The sequence below is a fragment of the Macaca fascicularis genome, chromosome 2, assembly GCF_037993035.2.
Source record: "Macaca fascicularis isolate 582-1 chromosome 2, T2T-MFA8v1.1".
NCBI lineage: Eukaryota > Metazoa > Chordata > Mammalia > Primates > Cercopithecidae > Macaca > Macaca fascicularis.
In genome coordinates, this window is record NC_088376.1 from 152,784,011 (window position 1) to 152,800,753 (window position 16,743).

Here is a 16,743-nt window from a genome sequence, read left to right on the forward strand (position 1 = left end):
CTCACCTCTCAGCCGGGCTGTCAGGCTCGATGAAGCACACGAGGGGTGGGGAGGACAGGGTCTCCGTGGCGAAGATGCCGCCCTGGAGCTGGAGGCCAAAGCCGCTGAGGGGGTCTCCGCAGAGCACGACCTCCGTGGTCTCCGTGTGCACAATCTGCCCGCCCGGCCCCACTGTGCTGGAGGCCAGCGACACTGTAGGACAGGTGGGCCCAGCATTCAGGTGAGTTGCCCCACCGAGGTCTTCCTGCCAGGGCCTGCCCATCCCGGGGCCCGAGGCACTGGAGCCAGAGCGCAAGGAAGTGGGAGCCCTGACTCAATCTGGGACCAGGCTAGATCACAGCCCACTCTGAGCCTTGGCTTCCTCATCTGAACAATGGGATCGTGATTCCCACCTCGTGGGGTGCGGCAAGGACTAGGGAAGATAGTGGCTGGGACTGACTGTCATGCTGTAAAACAGGTTCTAGGAGTAGTGTAATTTTATTATATTATTGTGCTGTGATCTACTGTAGTATCTATTATATTATGTCACTCTGCTTTTTGGTAAGAGCTTTATTGAGATATAATTTACATACCACAGTAGTCACCTATTTAATGTGTACAATTCAATGGTTTTTAGTGTATTCACGGTTATGCAAACATCACCACAACGCATTTGAGAGCATTTCATCAACTCCAAAAGAAACCCTGTTCCCTTCAGCCACCCCTGAAGATCTTCCTATGTCCCCTAGCCCTAGGCAACCACGAATCTACTTTTATCTCTGGATTTGCCTGTTCTGGGCACTTTATATAAACAGAATCATGCACCACATGGCCTTTGTGACTGGTTGCTTTCACTTGGCATAATGTTTTCAAGTTCATCCATGCTTTGCAGGTATCAGAATTGCATTCCTTTTTGTGGCTGAATAATATTCCATTGTATGGATATACCACATTTTGTTTATCCATTCATCCATTGGTGGATACTACATTCCTTCCAGCATTTGGCTACAGGGAATAATGCTACTATGAACATTCATGTATAAATTTTTAGATGGAGATGACACGTGTTTCATTTCTTTTGGGCATATACCTAGGAGTGGAATTGCTGGGTGACATGGCAACTCTATCTTTAACTATTTGATGCATAACGTTATTTAATAAATATTGTTTTACCTTCCATATGTGAAATATATTTGCATCATTAATATGAATCTTGGAAGTAATTTATTATTAAACAAAATTTATTTAGTATTTTATTTTATTACTAATTATATTATTGTCATATATTATTAAATTATACTGTATGTTATACATTACAAAATGTGTAATATGTTATGTTTTTAGGTATATTGTGTTTTTATATGTATTTATTTATTTATTTTAAAACAAGGTCTCACTGTGTTGCCCAGGGTGGCTCACCAGCAGCATCATCTTGGCTCACTGCAACCTCCGCCTCCCAGGTTCAAGTGATTTTCCCACCTCCAGAGTAGCTGGGATTACAGGCGTGCACCACCATACTCGGCTAATTTGTTGTATTTTTGGTAGAGATGGAGTTTCGCCATGTTGGTCAGGCTTGTCTCGAACTCCTGGCCTCAAGTGATCTGCCCACCTCGGCCTCCCAAAGTGTGGGGATTACAGGCGTGAGCCACCATGCCTGGCCTATTTTTTCCTTTTCACTACTATATCCCCAGTGATAAAAATGGTACGTAAGAGGTCAAATTTTTTGGCTGAATTACTTAATAAATTATTATCAATAGTAATAATGATAGTACTTTCTTAGTTACACATCCTAGGAAGGAGACAGGTAGAAGAGTCACAAGAGTCTCCAGTCTCCACATCCCCTGCCTACGAGCAGCACTTCTGCATCTTTTCACCTCCATATTCCTCACTTTCGTGGCCAGGAAAGATGCTTAGTAGAGGTATATTTTATCTCTGATCTGATTCTGAAATCTCTTTCCCATTTCCCCTTGGCTGCCAGGAAGTATAGAACCATATTTAGCTTTTTTCAGACACCAGGTGACCTGTACTCATCTCTTCTTTCATCTGGTTCTATCTCAAAGGGCCAAGTTTGATCTTCTGTCCTTCCTGGAGGCCTCTGCAGCTCATGTGGCAGGAGGCTGAGAACCCTTTGTGCATCAACAAAGGAAAGACTCTTCCCAAGAAGGGTTTTGAAATTTTAAGCATTATTGTGTTTTGCCACTTCCACATGGCTCCTGCCTTATCATTCACTACTATTTGTCTTCTATTGATTTACTTTTCTTAATATGTAAATATCTTCATTTCAAAAGGGAAATTTTGAATAATAAATAAGCAGAGAAGTAAGACTGGAAATTATTACATTCTGGACAGCTAGTCTCAGGCCATGTCTTTCTCTTAGGGGAAATTAACAAATGGCAGCAAGGTGGTAAGGATATAGTAATGCAGCACTGAGACTTTATCCATGAATGAATCAGGACTGAATGGCAAAAAATGTGAAATCTTCGCACAAATCTGAAAAGACTTCCTTTCCTCAAGGACTTTATCACCAAGTCCTAGGAATTTTTCATAATAAAAATACAAGAATAAGAGTATACAAAGTAACTGGCACCCCTCAGTGGTCCTCTTGTGCAGTGCACAACCTGCCCAGCCATCCATGACAGCCTGGTGTTCCAGTCATGTTATTTGACATTCCCACACATACACCTGGAGCTCTGCCCAAAATACCTCCCCTCGCCCCGACATACACGCTTTGGCAAGCCTCACTCTCAGACATACAGGCAGCCCAAGGAGGAGGGAAGAGACCACGGCTTACACGAGCTCTTGTGTTCCCTTCTTCGCTGCCTTCTCCGCCCCATTGTAGTTCGAGGACTCATGGGCTGGGATCCACGGGGAAGGGTGCTGGGGTTGTTGCAGGAAAAGGCGTGGTTCAAGGTCGGCGAGGAAAAGGGAGTTGAAGACAAGGCTGGGGAGATGAGAGCACAGCCCCGTGAACCCCAGCCGAGGCTCTCCACCCCGCCACACAGTGGGTGCTGGGAAGCCACCCAACCACAGGGAGAGATGGGGATGCCTTCCCCCTTCACATCAGTTACTCATGGTGTGACCTCAGGCAAGTCTCTTTCCTCTCTGGGCCTCAAAGACTGTAGGGTTTCCATAGACCCTGTGAAACTCAGCTACTAGGGACAAGGGCCAATCTCGCCACTGGAATGCTAGATGACAATGGGGCAGGTCACCTAACCTCTTCTTTTTTTTTTTTCAGTTGAGGTCTTACTCTGTCACCCAGGCTGAAGTGCAGTGGTGTGATCTTGACTCACTGCAGCCTCAACCTCCCAGGCTGAAGCGATCCTCCGGCCTCAGCCTCTTGAGTGGCTGGGACAACAGGCGTGCATCAACACACCTAGCTCCCTAATCTCTGAGTCTGAGTTTCCTTCCCTTAGACAACAGGCATCACCCCTCCCTAGGAAAGGCTACAAGACTGGCCGAGCTACAGCAGGGCAGGCACATTACATCGACTTTGGTCCTGGCCAGCAGGTGTGGCCCAGGTGGGCATCCTGCAGTGGCCGGGCCGGGGGCTGTGGCAGGAGGGCACGCAGGGGTCCCAGCGGTGCAGCTGCTCACTCCTCTGCACTTTCACTGTAGCCAGCGGAGAAAGAGGAAAGAGAGGTGCAGGTGTTAGTGGCTGAGGGCACTAGGAAGCCAGGAAAGCAGGAACCAGAAGATCCTCGCGCTTCCCCTGAGCCAGGCAAGGCACTTAGTAATCTGCTCACGTGTCCCAGACGCCTATGATGTGCTGGGCACTGTGTTCAGAGTGCAGCTGCTGCCACGTGGCAGCCTGAGAGGCAGGGACAGGAGAGGGAAAGGAGGCCAGGCCGAGGCCCACTGCTGGGAGGTTGTGGAGCAGAGATTTGAACACAGGCATCCTGCCCTGGAGCCAGAGAGGTTTACAGCTATGAGTGCTGCCCATGAAGTTTCTCCAAGAAAAACTGGTGAGGAGTGCAGCTGGCAGACAGTGTCCAGCTGCAGCACTCTGGGGATATGCAGTGGCTCCACAGCCCAGACAGCCTCGGCCAGTGGCTGAGCGCCAGGGGCACTAGGGCCTGGCTATTTCTGCCCCACACTGGACTCTCCAGGACTGCCTTTGCTCCAGGGCTCCCTGCTGGGTTGGCCAAGGCTGAAGTGCACCACGGGCTGAGGCTGCTCCCCGTTCCCAGGCTGCAACCCTTCCCAGCCTTATCCACAGTGAATTCTTTGCACTTCTGCTCCAAGTTCCCAGGGAACACCCCCGCCCCGACCCCCTAGGAGACCCTGCTTCCTCCACCTGATCCTCCAAACTGACCACCATACAACACCTCTTCCCAGACTGCCCCAGGCCAGCTCTCCTCTTGCACTGATGGACAGGTGAGGACTCAACAGTCTCAGCCAATTGATTCTGTCTCCTTGAGCCACATCTCCACAGACCCCTCCCCAGGGCTTGGCCCACTCTGGAGTCAGTTGCCTAGGTCAAATCCCAGCTCTGTCACTGACCAACTGTGGGACCTGGAGGAGTCACTTGGCCTGTCTGTGCCTCAGTGTTATACCTGTAAAATGGGACAAAGAGAGCGGCCACCTCCTAGGGTAATGGGGAGGATTAGAATGAGTTAATAATATAACGTGCTTGGAGCAGTGCCTGGCATTTAGTAGAAGCTCAGTTAGTGAGAGTCAAGGGGTTGTAAGCAGATGCGTAGCTTTGCAATGCTACCTCAGCTTTCCCTGTGAAGTGGGAGGACAGATGTGTCACGAGGAAGAAACAAGGCATGCAGGCCGCAGCATCAAACCTGGCACACCGCAGATGCTCGATAAACGGTACGAGAATGAATGACACTGTTCCAAGCCCTAATGTCGCCCTGATCAGCCCCTGGACTGTGGTTCAGTGCGGCTTCTTCAGAAGCTGGCAGAGACCATGGAGATGGACTCTCCCCAAGGACTGTCCTCCCAATCAGATGTGGGGGATTCCGTTCTCTTCCAGAAGATGGGGTTTGCAAAGGGTGGGGTGGACAGACTCCTTCCTCACCCTCCAGCTCTGCCCTTAGGGCTAGGATTTATAGGCCTGGGCGGTGCCCTGTCCTTTATCTCCTTCAGCCTCCCCCATGTCTGTGCATTAGCAGTCCTCCCTCCTTTTTATGGCTGAGGTAACTGGGACCCAGAGAGGGAAAGGCAGTTGTCCAGCTGCTGGGAGCAAAGATGGGACTTGCACTCAAGGCCCAAGGTTTGGTCTGCTGGAGGTGCTTTCCTGCTCTGAGCTGAAAGCTGCCCCTCTGTGGCCACCCTCCACCCTGCCCCTGGCCGCAGCTGTGCCCTCTGGACCCTCAGACCAGCCACTTCCTCTGCTCTTGGAAATGCCCAGCACCCAGCTCCCTGCTCATAGCTGGGAGACCCTGACAGTTCACAGGAGAAACTCCAGGCCCTCTCTACCTTCCCAGCTGCCTCCTCTGGACCTGCTGAGGGTCCTTGAGAAGAGCCCAGGATCTAAGCTCTGAGTAGCAGAGAGCACAGGACTGTTCCCTCCCTCATTCTAGCCCTTATACTCCTATTAATGCAACCTGTGATGAAACCAGCTTTGGGAGCATCTATGCCAGCAGGCTCAATTCAAACCTTTAAGTTGTTTCTCTGCCCCACCTTCCTACCCTCAGTGGCTGCTCTTGATAGTTTTGAGCTTCCCTGTGCAAATGAAGATTTGTCCTAGTACATTTTAGCCCGCTCCTCCCAGCCTGCCCAGGGCTCTGGTCCTGGGCCTCTCAGGTCTCATGACTGCCCAGGTTTGGGCCCTGAGATCTGCTGAGGGGACCCACCTGCCTCTGAGGGCCTCAGTGGCCGCTGACTCTGGGGCACAGGCAGGATCTCCAGCCGCACCTTCTCCGACACGCTGGCCAGGAGCTTGGTGGCCTCGAGCAGCGAGCAGTGTTCCGTGCTGGTGCCATCGATGGACAGGATGTGGTCTCCAGGGTGCAGGGCCCCGCTCCTGGTCGGGCAGGGGAGCAAAGGTGGAGGCTGATCCAGGCCAGACAAAGTTCTGGGCCGCCTCTCCCCTGTACACACCTCCATGGTGGCGGTACCCAAGGTGTGCCTTACCTGTCCACCACGCTGGCTGGCTTGATGCGGTCAATGGTGATGACTGACTTGTTCCGGAGGGAGGTGGTGGTGAGCGAGATCCCCAGGGCAGACCCTGGTGTCTTGACTATTTCCACCATCAAGGGTCCTGAAGCATTAGCCACCGTGTCTGGCATGACGGAGAAAAAAAGTCTGAAACGCAAATATCAAGCACTTTCCTCCCCAGCCTCACTCTACTATCTTGATTTAACCCTTGTGCCTGGAAGAAACTGTTAAACCCATTCGATTAACATAATTTTTTAATTCTTTTTTTCTTTGTTCTTTTATCTTCTACCAAGTGTTATATCAATTTGACAGACAAGATAGCAGTGGAGGAGGGGTAGGAGCTCAGGTCTGAGGGGCTGTGATCCCAGGGCTTTGTTGGGTGATATGAATTTGCCTGAGTTTATTAAGAGCCTGCGGTATACCAGCACTAAACTGTAATGTTCACTACAATCCCATCTCAGAAAATGGCACCTCCATTAACACACCCAGTGGCTGGAAATTGAAACTTTGGCCGCACCCTTAGCTCCTGCCCTTGCCCCCACCTCCCATGTCCAAATCTCAGCAGATCAGGCCAGCTGGACCATCATCATATTCCTGAATCCCATGTCTTCTCCCTCCTTAGCCACCAGCCTGGTTCAGTCCGTTAGCTCTCGCTTGGACAGCTGCTGCCGCTTCCTATGGCCTCCCAGCTTCCACCTCACCCCGCTCTGCCCTCACCTCCTTTCACTCACCTGTGCCAACCACGGCAGCCTCCTCACTGTGACCAACCATTCCGGCCATGCTCCTGCCTCAGGGCCTTTGCACTTACTGTTCCGCCCTCCCGGAATGCTGTTCCTGGACATTCCCTGCCTCACCCATTCCCTCACTCCCCCACTTAGAGACCATCCCCCAGCCTGTCCCACCTCTCTCCCCTGCCTCTTCTCTTTTTTCCGCAGCACTTATTGCCAACTGACATACACCATATCTTCTCTGTTCTGCATACTGTCCTCTCCCCACCAGAATGCCAGCTCCGTGAGAACAGAGACCTCAATTCCGTTGTTCTAGACTGCATCCCCAGCGCATCAACCAATGCCTAGCACATACTATTTATTGCCCAGAGAGGCTGTGACTGTCCCAAGGTCATGCAGCCTTTGCAGTGGTAAAGATCCATGGCCACTGCCGCCTCCCCCCATCCCAGGCCTCCTTCTGCCTCAACCCATACACTCAGGCCCCCAACTCACCAGGGGTGGCCACATCATACTCCACCTGAAAGAGTGCCTCGTGGCTGCACTGCCGCAGGGTGGCCAGGGCGGTGGCATGGCTGGCCCCGTGCAGCGGGATTCCATCGACGCTGAGCAGCCTGTCGCCCACCTTCAGGGAGCCCTCCCTGCAGGGAAGGGCCGGTCACCAGCCTGGCCCGGCAGCAGCACTGGGCACAGCCTGTCTGGGAGGGCGCTGGGAAGGGGGGCGTGGAGGATGAAGGAAGCAGAGAGTGGGTGGAGGAGGAAGGAGAGGAGGGGACGGGTGAAGGGGTGCATGAGTGAGTGAAGGAATGAGCCACCCCAGGGGTGGGGAGCTGCATAAAGCAAGGGGGGATGAAGACAGGATGGGGCGCCTCTGCCGCCTGCCACTCCTCTGGGTGTGTAGTAATTCACAGACTCAGTGCAGAACCCTGAAATGTCTGAGCTGGGGGTGCCCTTCAAGTGCTGCCCCCAACTCTTGCCTCAGGGGCAAATGAGAGCACCAGGGCCCAGAGAGGGTGTGAGCTGCGCCCATGCCACACAGCATTGGGGGCTAGTCTGAGCCATCCTGGTCCCTTCCCATTGCTCCACCCTCATCCTGGTTTCTCAGCAGTGATTCTGGCCTGATGACAACCCGCGCCTGGGAAATAACTCAGCAGGGGCCAGGGGAGGGGCCCTAGCAGCGTTCACCTCAGTTTGGGTCACATCCCCAGCCTGGAACGCCTCTCCCAACAGGTGGCCAAAGCTATTCTGGGGGGTTCTATGAATAGCTCATCACAGGGCCCTGTCCCAAGGACAGATTTAGATTTCTGACAAGGCCGTTCCAGGCTTCTCTTAAAATGGCCAGGAATCTCCCACTGGGGAGGCCAGGGGATCAGGGACTGGGAACTGGACATGTTCTTTCCCCATATTCTCTCCTCCTGGTCCTTCCGGGCTGGGCGCAGGCGGGGCCGAGCTGGGTCGATCAGCCAGGACCCAGGAGACTGAGTCACAGACAGCTACAGCAGTGACCAATCAGTGTGCCTCGAAATCTCTCATAGCAACTCTTAGGGACCATTCCATAGACGGGAAAACTAAGGAGCAGGAAAGGGAAGAACGACACCAAGGCTGCCCCTCTCCAAACACCCCAGCCCCCGAGACAGCAGGATGTTGCAGAAGAAAGGGGTTGAGGTTTCCTTCATTTGGGGTTACATCCTGGCTCCACCAGCAACTCCCTGAATCACACTAGGCAGGGAGTGCTCCCTCAGGGCCTCAGTCTCTTCATCTGGGGAACAGGCATGGTGACTCCGCTCCACGCTCTTTGCAGGGGAGTTGGGGCAGGTCAATGCAGTGTGTGGATTTCTTCTGCCTCAGCTCACCTGTCAGCAGGGCCACCGGGCCGCACGTAGGTCAGGACAAGCGGGCGGGACTTGTGCCCATCTTCATGGGCACCTCCTGGACAGAATTTGACAAGAAGCAGGAATCATTCACCCACCCCTTCCCATCCAGAGGCCCCCACACAGCCCCTGAGCAGGCTTCTTCAGTAAAACCTGTTTGAGGACCTTGTCCTTGCTATTCATGGACCCTCTTATGAGACACCAACAATAAATACCCCCTCCCAAGAGATGGTACACGGGGTGGGTAACATGACCAAAGTCCTCTCTCTGTTAAATGGCTTGCCTCCCTTCTGTGACCTCACCTTATTTCCCCTTTTCCCTGATCTCTAGGAAGCTCCAAACTTTGTTCTCAATCTCTGTAGCAGCTTTCACCATCATTTTCCAGTACAACTGTCTCCTCTCACTCTCCCCAGCCAAGCATACTTCATTGCTTGGCAAATTTTCCCATTGAATACTTACCTTAACGGTCCTGTGTTCCTTAAAGTCAGAACTGAGATATGCATAAATTACATTCAAAGCAAAACAGTGCACACATGGAATTCGTATTAGCCTCTTTCTTGCTGCCCCAATCCCAAGGGCAATTCTTTCACTGACCTCTAAGGACAAAGCCAAAGCTATTGCCCTCCTTGTAGAGGGAGACGTCCACTGTCTTTGAAATGATCCTTGGGTTATTCTCAGGAGCTGGGGAGAAATGGAGGACTCCTTTGAGTCCCTCAGTTGCATCTTCAGGCCAGCAGATGTGCCCAAAGCTCATTCCAGGAGGACTGGGTGATCAGTCACAGAGATTACAGGGAGGATAAACCCTTGCCCATTTTACAGGTCGAATAAGTGAGGCTTAGGGAGACCCTCTCCCCTAATCCCACTTAGCCCACCACTGACAGAGAGGAAAGGGCCTGCCCATGCTCACAGAGATGACGGCAGAACTCAGGCTTGAGTCCATGGCTGGTAGGCTCAGGCCAGGGTTGAATTCCAGACAGTTACTCAAAATTCATGACTTTAGACCAACTTTGAAAATCTCAAGCTAGGTGAAACCCTACACCGCTGCTACTTAGTGCAGGGCAGTGGAGTGTGGGTGTGGTAGGCCAGGGAACAACTTATTCAGCTAATGCTTCCAAAACCTTCCCCACTAAAGGAAAAGCATCTGGAAACTAAATATGTAAAATGACATTGGCTATAGAGTCCCACCGCCTCCTAGTGACAGCATACTGCGGTCGTAGGCTCAGCCCCTAGGTGAGGTATGGATGCTTGTGGCCAGTCTCCAGGTTCCACCCACTCCATCTGGTACGATCCCCACCACCCAGGCCCTGGTGGGGAGGTAGCCGTGTCCACCCACGACCGAGGCAGTGGAGAAAGTTCCCCGTCCAAGGGCACCCACCGGGCGGGGGCAGCTCATACTCCACCTCCAGCACCACGCGCTCGCCCACATTCTTGAGCAGGGTGATGATCTCATCGTGGCGGAGCCTGGTCAGGTGGATCCCATTCACAGACCGAATATAGTCACCAACGTTCAGCAGATCACTCCTGGAGCAGGAAGGCCAGGGCACGCATGGTAATAGGTGCTGGCCCATGCAGTCCTGGCATTCACACCCACCCTCCTCTGGAATCTTTATGATCACTGGATCGTCATTTCACAAACGGGAAAGCTGAGGCTCAAAGAGGTCAGACACTTGTCCAAGGTCACACAGCAAGTAAAAGAGTGCAGAGCCTGATGCCCAGATCCCAGGTTTTCCCTCTACACTGGTCTGCCTGCTTTTCCTTGTGCAGGGGTGTCTCAGATGAGCCTGCAGAGTGGCCAGATCATTACATCCTTTGCTATTCCCTAACGCTCCTCCTGGCTTTTCGCCACCAACCTTCCTTCTGTTCAATTGGACATTTATCTGCACCTGTCTTGTGCGAGGCCCAGGGATGCAGTGACTGAGAGGCTAACTCCCAGGCCTCCTGGTCCAAGGGAGCCACAGGGGCAAATGACAGGGGAAATCAGGACAATGTGTGCAGAAATGTGTATGTGGGGCTTCAGGAACAGAGCAGCACAGCTGCCTTGGCCTGGGGTCAGGGAGGGCTTCCTGGAGGCAGTGACCTCTGTGCTGAGTGTGGAGGGGTAAAGAGGAGTGTGCCAGAAGGATGCTGTGGGGAACAGGCTTTTGGACATAGAGGATTGCATATGCAAGGGCCTGGAGGGCAGATATGGCCTGGTGACTGTGGGGTGCTATGGCCAAGCCCCGGTGTAAAAGAAAAGAGAAGCCAGGGTCTAGAATTACAGCCTCCATTGGAGGCCTTCCCTCTGCAGACACCAAGCTGATGGGTGCTCCTGGAAACAGCTGCTTGATTGCTTTGCATAAGGCCTTCAGTACATTTTCCACTGACCCTGGGGTCCCATCACTGCCTCTGCACCCACCTCCTGCTGCCATGCCAAGCCCACTTCTCACCTGGCCGCAAGTCCCCCAGGTCTCAGGTTGGAGACCCTGGGCTTTCCATCCTTGTCGGTGCCACCTGAGATAGTCAGGCCCAGTGTGCTGCCTTCCTTCTTGATCAACTCCACCACAGTAATCCCTCGGAACTCCTCTGACGACAGATGGGGATGGGGGCTTGAGTGGGCAGCTGGGGCCACCCCAGGCCCCCAGCTCCAAGACAAGTGAGGCAAGCACCTGGTTAGTAGGGCACTCTGCTACATAGACCTGGGTGATGATCATCTCCTTTTTACAGAGGAGAATCAGACAGGTTAACTGGCTGGTCTAAGGTCACAGAGCAAGTTAGTGGCAAAGCTGTTGCCGTCTGACCCCCACCTAGGGCTCTCTGTGCCTTCAGGGCAGAAAAAGAGGGAATGAGGGAAGCCTCATTACCTGGAATGCTCTGTCTGCGGCATGCCAGGGAAACGTCAGCCCCTCCTGCGTCCTTGCCTCCTTTGGAGTAGGGCCCATCGTCTGCAGGGGAGAAAGAGGGAAAGGCTGAGTTCCACTTTCATTTCCATGCCTGCAGACCTCCTCTGCTTTGGTTATTTTCTACTCCGTGGACGTGGCCTGTAAGATGGGTTCCCTCCTGCCACCAGCTCCACCTGATTCTCTGCTGGAGAATCATCAGGGCTGCTCCTCCCAAAGAAAGCCTGGCCCCTGCTCTTGGGGCTGAATAACATTCTCTGAGCACTACACTATACATTGGGAGCTTCACAGCCATTCTGTGGTTCACTGTCTCAACAACCCTGTGAATGGTGTTACCATGGATCAGATTATTCCACTGTACAGATAAGGAAGCTGAGGCTCAGAGAAGGCCAACTCATGCCCATCGTCACACAGCTGGAGAGTTGTGCAATCTACATTAGAACCCAGTTCTGCTGACTCTACTACCCAGGGCTGTGCTTACATACCTGCTGGGACGGGCAGCTCTCTCACATGCAGGCACCGCAGCTCATGTGAGACAGCTCTGACAGAGAGGAAACTCAATCTTGGGTGGACCAGATTAATGCTTCCTCATGAGGACCGCACTTTACAGTTTACGAATCACATTCTCAAGTGTTCTAGGCAGCCTGAGATAAGTCTGTCCTCCTTCACTCTAATTCGAGAAAGTGCTCCCTCGTGTTTCCTCAAATATTGTTTCCATCAACTCTCTCTCTTTTTAAAAGCTTAATAGATGTACTTCAGGACTTCCCATTTTATTCTCCATGACCCACATCCACCCTTCTCTCATACTTTCCATGTCTTCTTTATCTCTCCAAGATACGTCTAATCTGCAATGAAATCTGCCTTTTTTGCTTCTTTTAAGTTAGTAGAAAATCTTTCATACATTTCAAACATATAGAAGGTAGGACAGTATGATGCAGAGATTCTCAAAATGTGGTCCCCAGGCCCACGGCACCGGGGAACTTGTCAGAAATGTAAATTCTTCGCTGGCCACAGTGGCTCATGCCTGTAATCTCAACACTTGGGGAGGCTGAGGCAGGTGGATCACTTGAACCCTGGGGTTCAAGACCAGCCTTGGCAACATAGTAAAACCCCATCTCTACAAAAAATGCAAAAATTGGCCGGGCATGGTGGTACGTGCCTGCAGACCCAGCTACTCGGGAGGCTGAGGTGGGGCTATCACTTGAGTTTGGGAGGTCGAGACTACAGTGAGCTGTGATTGTGCCACTGCATTCCAGTGACAGAGTGAGACCCTCACTCTGTCTCAAAAAGAGAGAAAGACAGAGACAGAAGAGAGAGAGAGGGAGAGAAAGAAGGAAGGGAAGAAGGGAAGGGAAGGGAAGGGAAGGGAAGGGAAGGGAAGGGAAGGGAAGGCAAGGCAAAGCAAGGCAAGGCAAGGCATTTCCTTTCCAAGGCATTGCCTTTCCTAGGCATTTAAAGTGTGTTAAAGCTACAGAAATTGGATTGTTTTTCAAATTTCATTTTCTAATTACTTGGAAAGGAAAGGAAAGAAAAGGAAGAAGGAAAGAAAAGGAAAGGAAAGGCAGAAAGGAAGAAAGGAAGAAGGAAAGGAAACGAAGAAGGAAAGGAAAGGAAGAAGGAAAGCAAGGGGAGAGGAGGGGAGGGAAGGGAGGGAAGAGGGAGGGAAGGAGGAAGGAAAGGGAAGTAAGAAAGGAAAATTCTTGGTCCCAACTAGGACCTGAAAAAGCAAACACTCTGGGGGTGGGCTCCAGGAATCTGTAAGTGTGTGTATATTAGTATATTAGTCTAACTTATATTTGTCTCCACTTTTTAACATTTAGACTAGGGGACGGTGGCTCATATCCATAATCCCAGCACTTTGGGAGGTCGAGGTGGGCGGATCACCTGAGGTCAGGAGTTCGAGACCAACCTGGCCAACATGGCAAAACCCCATCTCTACTGAAATTACAAAAATTAGCGGGGCATGGCCGGGCGCGGTGGCTCAAGCCTGTAATCCCAGCACTTTGGGAGGCCGAGATGGGCGGATCGCAAGGTCAGGAGATCGAGACCATCCTGGCTAACACAGTGAAACCCCGTCTCTACTAAAAAAAAAAATACAAAACACTAGCCGGGCGAGGTGGCAGGCGCCTGTAGTCCCAGCTACTTGGGAGGCTGAGGCAGGAGAATGGCGTGAACCCGGGAGGCGGAGCTTGCAGTGAGCTGAGATCCGGCCACTGCACTCCAGCCTGGGCGACAGAGCAAGACTCCGTCTCAAAAAAAAAAAAAAAAAAAAAAAAAAATTAGCGGGGCATGGTGGTGGATGCCTGTAATCCCAGCTACTTGGGAGGCTGAGGCAGGAGAATCGCTTGAACCCGGGAGGCGGAGGTTGCAGTGAGCTGAGACCGCGCCACATCACTCCAGTTTGGGTGACAGAGTGAGACTTCATCTCAAAAAATAAAAAATAAAAATAAATAAAAATTTAAATATAGTAAAATTTACTCTTTGTGGTGAGCATGTTGATGCACTTTGGAAAATGTCTCCTGACCACCACCACAACCAAGTTTTAGAGCATTTCTATAGGCCCCCGAAATTCTCCCTTGATGTTCCACTGTAGTCAGTCCCTGAGCCATCCTTTGTTCCCCACAAGCACTTATCTGTTTTCAGTCTCTATCATTTTGTCTTCTCCAGAATGTCATGTAAGTGGAATCACTCAGTATGTACGCTTTTGAGTCCAGTTTCTTAAATTTAGCATAATCATTTGAGATTCAGCCATAGTGTCGTGTGTATCAGAAGTTTGCGTCTTTTTTTGTTTTGTTTTGTTTTGTTGAGACGGAGTCTCGCTCCGTCGCCCAGGCTGGAGTGCAGTGGCCGGATCTCAGCTCACTGCAAGCTCCGCCTCCTGGGTTCATGCCATTCTCCTGCCTCAGCCTCCCAAGTAGCTGGGACTACAGGCGCCCGCCACCTCGCCCGGCTAGTTTTTTGTATTTTTTTTTAGTAGAGACGGGGTTTCACTGTGTTAGCCAGGATGGTCTCGATCTCCTGACCTTGTGATCCGCCTGTCTCGGCCTCCCAAAGTGCTGGGATTACAGGCTTGAGCCACCACGCCCGGCCAAGTTTGTGTCTTTTTACGGACAACTTGGGTAGCATCGAATGGATGTACCAGTTGTTTAGCTACTGATCTGTTGAAAGACATTGCTATTGTTTCCAGTTTTTGGTGATTTTGAATAAAGCCTTAATAAACATTTGCATACAGGCTTTTGTTTGAACATAAGCTTCTGTTTCATCCAGGAATGGCATCGCTAGGTGGTATGGCAAGAATATGGTTAAATGTATAAGAAACTGCCAAACTGTTTCAAAGTGGCTGTGCCATTTTGCACCCGATCAACAATGTAAAAGAGTTTCAATCGCTCTGCATCCTCATCAGCACTTGGTAATATCAGTTAGGGTTTAAACAAAAAAATTTAGGCTGGGCACATTGGCTCATACCTATAACCCCAAAACTTTGGGAGGCCAGGGTAGGAGGATCACTTGAGCCCAGGAATTCAAGACCAGCCTGGGCAACACAGCAAAATCCTGTCTCCCAATTAAAAAAAAAAAAATTATGCTAATACATGTGCAGAGGTATCTTACTGTGATTTTAATTTGCATTTGTGTAACAACTAATGAGGTTGGGCACTTTTTTTTAACTTGCCATTCATCTATATCTTCTTTGAGGAAGTGCCAAAGCTTTTGCCCATTTTTAAGTTGGGTTGTTTGTTTCCTTGTTACTGAGTTTTCATATATTCTGGATACAAATCCTTTGTCAGATGTAATAATGTGTGCTTCGAAAAGCCTTCTAGGTGACTGTGTCACACTAAAGTTTGAAAAACACTTGTATAATGAATTGGATTTATGTAATGGGTAGTTTTAACAATCATTAACACTTTGCCATATTTAATCCATTTATTTTTATCTATGCTGAAATATTTTAAAACAAATCCTGGGCATAATGCAATTTCACCTTTAAGTATTTCAATATGCATTTCTAAATAGGAACCTATTTCTTATATAACAAAAGTACTATATCCCACCTTACAAAGTAATACCATAATTATTAGTCTAATACCCATTCCAAATTTTAATTCCAACAGTACATTTATGGCTCTTGAAAGTTTTGATTATTTTGCTTATATATTTGTTCTGTTTTTATATTTTGTTCTTTTTCTGTTGCTCCTTATGTTTCTAATAATTTTAAATCTTTTGAACATTCATCTGTTATTCTATTTTTCCATTATCTCAAATTCTTGGGAGGTATTTCTTTCGCCTGGGTGTCTGATGACTCTCCCTTACAGTAGACTGTTTCCTTGTGTGGTTGGTAATTGTTGGATTGTGAGCTCATCTTTAGTGGGGCTTCAACTGTGGGAATTCTATTCAGCCTGGTTGTAGGGCTCCAGAGTCCAGAGAGAATTTTCCATTCCTTCCCCTGGGGGCTTGCCAAGGTATCATTACCCTGATACCAATGATTATGGGTATTTACAACACTCGTTAGAATTTACAATACCCCCATGGTATTCTAAATACCGATCTTGGCTCAAAGATTCCAGAACCATGGTGGTATTAAAAATTCTAACGTTCACCAGAAACAAGGGGCACATCTTAGATCACAAATCCTCAAAGGAGACCACTGGAGGCTGAGTTGAGACAGATAAGCTTTTGTTTTAGCTCCCTGACAGATGGGTGAATATTTTCTAAGTCCCCCTTTCACTGAGGGTAGATCTCTTCAAAGGTCCTGGCTTTATGCTGGGGTCTCAGTACCAACTTGGGAAAGTACAAGGTATCTTTTCCTGTAGCTCTGAGCCATTAAAACCCAAGCCTTCGGCTACCAGACCAGACGCACAAACATTCCCCCCATTCCTGCTGCCACCCCAGTAGAGAAGCCCCAGCATCACCTGCACTCATCCTGCTCGTTTTCCATTTCTCCTCATTTTTTAAGTGGAAATGCATTGAATTTATAGGCCCATTTGTGGAGAATTGATGTCTTTTTCTTTGGGAGACAATATTGAATCTTCCAGTCAATGATCACAGTATACTCCTCCATTCATTTTGTCTTTAATTTCTCCTAAGAACACTGTGTATACTTGTATGAGAAAAAGTCTTACACCACTTTCATTAAATGTATTCCTAGGCATCTAAAGTGTGTTAAAGGTAAGGAAAGTAGATTGTTTT

General features: G+C 50.0%; 1 protein-coding gene across 21 annotated transcripts in view; it reads right to left on the reverse strand.

The window, feature by feature from the left end:
* Positions 1-16,743, reverse strand: part of GRIP2 (glutamate receptor interacting protein 2) — a 115,755-nt gene that overhangs the window by 24,262 nt on the left and 74,750 nt on the right. For 12 of the 21 annotated variants that reach the window (XM_074033057.1, XM_045385695.3, XM_065539038.2 and 9 more), the window contains 11 exons: positions 11,524-11,604; positions 11,110-11,245; positions 10,059-10,204; positions 9,278-9,364; positions 8,666-8,741; positions 7,308-7,453; positions 6,064-6,211; positions 5,784-5,953; positions 3,463-3,588; positions 2,771-2,920; positions 6-192 (listed from right to left, as the gene is read on the reverse strand). In XM_074033057.1, the coding sequence (XP_073889158.1) occupies positions 6-192; positions 2,771-2,920; positions 3,463-3,588; positions 5,784-5,953; positions 6,064-6,211; positions 7,308-7,453; positions 8,666-8,741; positions 9,278-9,364; positions 10,059-10,204; positions 11,110-11,245; positions 11,524-11,604 (1,453 nt within the window). Of the gene's footprint in view, positions 1-5; positions 193-2,770; positions 2,921-3,462; positions 3,589-5,783; positions 5,954-6,063; positions 6,212-7,307; positions 7,454-8,665; positions 8,742-9,277; positions 9,365-10,058; positions 10,205-11,109; positions 11,246-11,523; positions 11,605-16,743 lie in introns of those variants that run through there. The other 9 variants (XM_074033058.1, XM_074033059.1, XM_065539040.2 and 6 more) reach the window with 6 other exon arrangements.